The sequence below is a fragment of the Gadus macrocephalus genome, chromosome 22 (genome assembly GCF_031168955.1).
Source record: "Gadus macrocephalus chromosome 22, ASM3116895v1".
Classification (NCBI taxonomy): Eukaryota; Metazoa; Chordata; class Actinopteri; order Gadiformes; family Gadidae; genus Gadus; species Gadus macrocephalus.
In genome coordinates this window covers 14,435,491-14,442,092 of record NC_082403.1, presented here as the reverse complement: position 1 = coordinate 14,442,092, position 6,602 = coordinate 14,435,491, and the positions used below count along the sequence as shown (strand labels likewise).

At 48.7% G+C, this 6,602-nt stretch overlaps 1 protein-coding gene across 1 annotated transcript; it reads right to left on the bottom strand.

Moving 5' to 3' along the window:
* Window positions 1-569: 569 nt before the first annotated feature.
* On the bottom strand, window positions 570-5,873 carry ccn2b (cellular communication network factor 2b). Its single transcript, XM_060043600.1, has 5 exons — window positions 5,316-5,873; window positions 4,624-4,840; window positions 4,030-4,281; window positions 3,133-3,395; window positions 570-1,880 (listed from the first exon to the last, which is right to left on the bottom strand). Exons 1-5 carry the CDS (start codon window positions 5,364-5,366, stop codon window positions 1,575-1,577), a joined length of 1,089 nt encoding a protein of 362 aa, XP_059899583.1. The 5' UTR covers window positions 5,367-5,873; the 3' UTR covers window positions 570-1,574.
* Window positions 5,874-6,602: the final 729 nt, after the last annotated feature.

Below are 6,602 nucleotides of genomic sequence, written 5' to 3'. Positions count from 1 at the left end.
TGCCTGGGGTAGACTGGAGAGGCTGCAGTGGTTAGAGATACACCCATTCTGCAGACTCCCAGAAGAGCTGGCTGCCTGCCGGCCAGCCCCTGTAACTGATAAGCAGGGGAACTGCAGCAGATCATGCCAGCTCCTCACTTTCCCCCTTTCATGTGCTCTGTGCAGCTGGAGCACACACCCATTTTTAATGTGCCACCCTATGCGGGGAAACTCTGCAGAATCCTCCCACAAAGGTTCCCCTTCTACGCACATAATCCCCAGCCCCGTCCAGCCCCACACATCGACCGCCGCCTTTGTGTGAGGACAGGAGTTCTACGGCCGTGGAGAAATGGAGGACACAACTGAACTTGCTTTCTTTTGCATTGCAAAGCCTGGTCAGAACCAGGATTTGTTCGCTTTCTAAAGGCATTATGTTATTCATATTCTTGTGTTTGTACATATCCTTTTTGTCTTTCTTGTATGATCTATTAGAGAGTTAGGCTGTGTGCCTGGCACAGAATTTCATAGATATACACATAGCCCTCAGTTTCCTTGTTTTTGCAAAAAGAATGAATGGAAGTGGCCCTGGGTATCTATAAAAATATACATTTTTTTATTGGCGGTAGACAATAGTGCAACAAACAAACGAATAGGACTTTAAGATTCCCAAAACAGAAAAAATCAATATAAAATAATCTGTAATTTTGCCACGACATTGCACATAGACAATAGTTACATAAATTATAGTACAAAACTGTACATAGTCTTACAGTATTTACACATGGTGCAATAAAACACGTTTTCCACTCTTATCCTTAAATAAACAGTAAACAATATTACTATCAGCAAATGCTTCAGGCGAGCCACATTATGGGTAAGCAATGCTTTGTCTTTGAAAGTCGTTGCTGGGCATAAATTATACCATTGTAAGGGCTATATTGAACTAAAGAAAAATATGTTTCTTTAAATGTCTGATAAAAAATACTGAACAAGACAGATCAGTGGTCATTAAACAATTTGGGATTTCAATTATTAACAAAAACATTAAATGTCAAAATATGCCACTTTTAGAATACAATATCAAAATGAACATGGCAAAGATTACCACATTGTCGTTGTGTTCTTACTAGAATCTCTTCTTTACGTTTTCGAACAGAAACAGGGATAACATGTTCTATCGTCCCGATAACTTTAGGGTACAACCTCCATACGGACATTGTTCACTAGGACTAATGACCTTGCGCTAGGATTGGCTAGTTGCCTTTTTTGGCACGTTGTCCTGTGATAGGATTGGCTAGTAGTTATTTGATGATTTTATTTGCAGATACTAGTTAAAAGGCTACCCTCTGTGGAGCATTATTGGCCGTCGGCAGGCGGAGAGTTCAGGGCTTAAAGCACGACCCGGTTCCCTTGTGAGTGCATGGGAAGGACCATACATTTCAGTGCATCAAGGCTGCCACATAGCGCCTCTCGTGTGTTTGTGTGTGTGTGTGTGTGTGTGTGTGTGTGCGTGTGTGTGTGCGTGTGTGTGTGTGTGTGCGTGTGCGTGTGCGTGTGCGTGTGTGTGTGTGTGTGTGTGTGTGTGTGACACATCATCACACGCCGCGGTCATAATCCCCGGTCATCCTCCGCGTGTTGGAGGCGAGGAAGATGTCGTTGTCCCGGGGGCAGTCGTGGTGGCAGGAGCAGCTCCTGATGAACATCATGGCCTTGCGGAACACGTCTCCCTCGGGGCAGCGGAACTCCACCTCGCTGGTGACGGTGGCGAGCGGCGTGCAGCAGCGGCCGTCCGTGCACACGCCGCAGTACTTGGGCTTGTACAGGCGCGTGCTGTGGCAGCCGGACATCTCGAAGCGCACCCCCGTCTGGGCCTTGGGGGTCCGCACACACTTCTTCCCCTTCTGTGGAGCGGACAGCGGCGTTAGCATGGCTAGGGATCGTTTGTTCATCATTGAGGACTCAACGTCTTGTCTCATCCATGCCATTATGAGGATGATTACACTATAGGGATGCTACTCGCTGATGACTTTAGAATGTCATTCTGGAAGAAAGCTTTCATTCAACCCTAACTTTTTGTTTGAATAATCAGGGGAAAAATAAGGGAACATGTGTGAATACAGAAGATTATAATATAGAGGAATAATAGATGTATAGGTCGAATAAATCCGATTATTAAACATGTCAAGTTCCTCATTTGAGGCGTCAGTGCTGAAATGGTGGTGGTGGCGTTAGTAGAGATGGTGGTGGTGGTGGTGTCAGTAGACATGGTGGTGGTGGTGGCGTTAGTAGAGATGGTGGTGTCAGTAGACATGGTGGTGATGGTGGTGTCAGTAGACATGGTGGTGGTGGTGGTGGTGTCAGTAGACATGGTGGTGGTGGCGTTAGTAGAGATGGTGGTGTCAGTAGACATGGTGGTGGTGGTGGTGTCAGTAGACATGGTGGTGGTGGTGGTGTCAGTAGACATGGTGGTGGTGGTGGTGGTGTCAGTAGACATGGTGGTGGTGGCGTTAGTAGAGATGGTGGTGTCAGTAGACATGGTGGTGGTGGTGGTGTCAGTAGACATGGTGGTGGTGGTGGTGTCAGTAGACATGGTGGTGGTGGTGGTGTCAGTAGACATGGTGGTGGTGGTGGTGTCAGTAGACATGGTGGTGGTGGTGGCGTTAGTAGAGATGGTGGTGTCAGTAGACATGGTGGTGGTGGTGGTGTCAGTAGACATGGTGGTGGTGGTGGTGTCAGTAGACATGGTGGTGGTGGTGGTGTCAGTAGACATGGTGGTGGTGGTGGTGTCAGTAGACATGGTGGTGGTGGTGGTGTCAGTAGACATGGTGGTGGTGGTGGTGTCAGTAGACATGGTGGTGGTGGTGGTGTCAGTAGACATGGTGGTGGTGGTGGTGGTGTCAGTAGACATGGTGGTGGTGGTGGCGTGAGTAGAGATGGTGGTGTCAGTAGACATGGTGGTGGTGGTGGTGTCAGTAGACATGGTGGTGGTGGTGGTGGTGTCAGTAGACATGGTGGTGGTGGTGGTGTCAGTAGACATGGTGGTGGTGGTGGTGGTGTCAGTAGACATGGTGGTGGTGGTGGTGTCAGTAGACATGGTGGTGGTGGTGGTGTCAGTAGACATGGTGGTGTGTGAGTGGGTCCCCCCCCCCTCACCTTGATGTCCCCCCCCTGCTCGGCCCCACAGGGCCGGATCACACACACCCTGGACTGCCTCTCCAGCTGGCAGCGCTCGTTGTCGTTGGTGACGCGCGACGAGACCCCCATGCCGCAGGTGGCCGAGCACTCGCTCCAGGCGGTGGTCTGCACCACGCAGTTGTCCCGCGGGCTCTCTGGCCAGCGGGCGGACCCCCGCCGCACTGCCGGGGGGGCGGAGGAGGAGGAGGTGGAGGGGTTCAGCGGGTGGAACTCAGAGGCTCCTGTTGTAGAGGGGAGGAGGAGGAGGAGGAGGAGGAGGAGGAGGAATATAAAAGAGAGGAGAGAAAACATCAGGATAGGAAAAACAACACGATAGGAGACGACACACTCATCGAAGATCAAACCGCAATATCCAACCGGGATTTCATTTTTCTAGATGTTTAAAACAATCAAACCAAGCAGCAGCAACAGCACCCCCTCCTGCTGAAACACAGCTAGTGACTCACTCCAAGTAGCACTCTACACACTTTTCGTAGAGTGCCATTGTGTGGATTCAGGTGACATATTATACCAGTGTGTGATTAGCCATTACAAGCCGTTTTGAAAATCTGCCTCTTCTGACAAGTGGGCGTATCCGCCTAGATGTATGCTGGATAGATCAGTCTACCAGCCTACCCAGTGAACTGTAGCAAACGTTGCTCATCCATCCGTCATAGATCTAGGTGGAAACGCCCACCCGTGATGTCAGAATAGGCCTTTTTTCAAAACGGCCCGAAATGGTGTAACACGGCATGGCACCTTTAAACATATGTGCGGCTGCTTTCGCTTTGCTTTTCCTTATGAAGTGAACCTCACTCCTCCCCCTCTCCAGACAGACATCAAGGAGGAGGTGGCCTGAGGCGACAGGACACTCACCGGCCATGACTGAGTGGTAGGGATTCTCCACGGGCGTCTGGTCGCACAGCCACTCCTCGCAGCACTTGCCCGGGATCTGGATGCGGCGCGGGTAGGGGCAGTCCAGCGAGGGCAGGGGCATGTGGCTGGCGCACGTGGCCACGCAGCCGATCTCCCCGTCCATGCACACGCACTGGTGCTGGCAGCTGGGCTGGAAGGCCTCCCCGCTGCGGTAGACCACGCCCCCCAGGTCACACGTCTGCCCCTCTTGAGCTGGGGAGGGTTATATGAGAGGGAGGATGTGTTACTATAAATATATATACATCATCCCCTATTTCCTCCTATATTTTTCCTTCTAGGTACATTTTTATAGCGCTTTATAATTTACGATTAACATTAAGTAAGTAGGCTACGATTGTTATTATGCTTTGTTTGATTGTTAAACTTCTTTGACATGTAATGGTGTAAATTGCATGCCAATAATTATTCATTATTAATAATGAATCATTTTTAATTTAGAAAATGTATTTTTGTCATTTGAAATTACATTAATAATGCGTCGATATGAAGCTCTGCAGCAGCGCCAGGTGAATGTGAGGAGATATAGTTCCATACCCATGCAGATGCCCGCCTCCGTGTCGCTCAGCACGGAGTAGTCGCAGTAGAGCCTCTTGTGGTGGTCGCAGGGTTCCCGCAGGGAGCAGGGCTCCCCTAGCTGCCGGGCGCACACCTTGCAGCAGCCGCACTCATCCAGAACCAGGCTGGTGCCGTAGGGACAGGGGGCCGGCTCAGCGGGGCATGCGCAGGGCTGGGAGCAGCCCTGGCCCGTCACCTACAGGGAGGAAAGGGCACCGGTTAGCCCACATAACGGTATTTGGTGGAGCAGGTTCGCGCCTTTTTAACCCATAGTGAAGCTGAGGTCACTCGACGCTAGTAGGCTACCACAAGTGGGCGCCACTAACACACACTATACTGGATTACAATCAAGCAACTGTTGACCCTACTTCTCAGAGCAGTAGAAATAAGTAAATATGGATGGAACGGGATGTCATGTAGGCATGTTTACATATATTTATTTTAATATCAATAACTTTCTGTCATTAGTGCCACGCTATGATAGTTGACGACGTGACGTTAATGTCAAGTAGGCCTACTATTTGTCGCACTTGCTGGCCAGTCAGTCGGTTGCCTAACTTTATTTTTTTATCACAATACAGTATATTAAATGTTAATTTCAGAACATTGTAGCAATCTTTGCGTTTACACTGTAAATCAATCAATCAATCAATCAATCAAATACAACTCACCGATGCGAGGAAGGGCGCGAGCAGCAAGCAGAACGTAACGTACGTTTCCATCTTCAGTGAGTTACAGCCTGCGAGATTCACGCACTTGTTGTTGTTCTACTGCGTCTGGTTGTGTCTGCTGGTCCGCGTGCTTCACCCTGGCTCTAAACTGAGGCTGGACCAGAGGCTCTCGTTTAAATACTCTGTGAGCAGCGGGGTGTAGCCCGGGAATAAGAGCGGTGCCAGGCATGGACCAGAGGCTCTCCTTTATATACTCAGGGAGCAGCGGGGTGTAGCCCGGGAACAGGAGCGGTGCCACGCGACCCCGAGAGGTGAAATATTCAAATTCCAAATGGCTTTCTCAAATCCTCCAATAAAAAAAGAGAAAGATCACAGGGCTGAGAAGCAGCGCGTCAATCGCGCCATTGTTTTCCTCCATTATGGCGGTAAGTCCGCCCAGGTGTCAGAGGCGGTATTCACACGGAGATCTGGAGTTTAATACAGCACAGAATCTGATTATGAATGGGAAGATTTGGGCGGATGTTCAGAATATACAAGATTATGTTCAATGATAGTTGAAAAGCAGTTTTCCGAAACATATGCCTGTTGTCTATGTGTTTCAGACCGTAGGCCTATGTAATGTGTATTGTTCTCTGGGCGGTCGAGTAGGCCTCCTTATGAACTCAGGAATGAGTGAACACAGGCAACAACACCTTGGGTGAAGGACAGACAAGCTGTTGCATAATGCAAGGAACTTTATGGCATAACAACGTAGACCCATGAGTGATGTAATAACCCACAATCATTTGTTCTTTCCCACACATTCCTACTGGGACAGGTTTAGGATACAGCTCAATGAAATCATTCCCACTGCTTAAAGGGCGCACTCACACTAGGCCATCTGTACCGTGGTCTTAATGGTCTTGGTGGTGAACAGTTCTGCAGAGGTGCGCCTATATGAACATCGGGTACCCAAACAGTCAGTGGTCTTCGAGGTTTATATGCCTTGTAAAACAATGTTATGGTGGGTTTTCTTTTGTTGTTGTTGACGTACAACAAAATATCTTATGATTTTAACATAAACAAAAGGAGCAACACAGAATATATTTTTGATATGCAATTAAAATATTGTGTTCATGCAATATGCTGTATTTGCATACAAAGTCAGACTCTTATGCACTAATGTTTGGTGTTAACCTGCAAACACTTACACTGGGGACCGTAACCCTCTGTGTTTTAATTTTGTCATATTCTAGGCCAATTGTATTGGACATGGTATAGCTGAGCTGACTCACATGCACTGGGGCT

Excerpts from the sequence above, each read along its gene's own strand:
- ccn2b (XM_060043600.1), bottom strand. The coding sequence starts at position 5,366 with ATGGAAACGTACGTTACGTTCTGCTTGCTGCTCGCGCCCTTCCTCGCA. Across the intron at positions 4,841-5,315 it reads TCGCGCCCTTCCTCGCATCG|GTGACGGGCCAGGGCTGCTC; the intron begins GTGAGTTGTATT and ends TCCTCCCTGTAG. Across the intron at positions 3,396-4,029 it reads CTACCACTCAGTCATGGCCG|GAGCCTCTGAGTTCCACCCG; the intron begins GTGAGTGTCCTG and ends CCTCTACAACAG.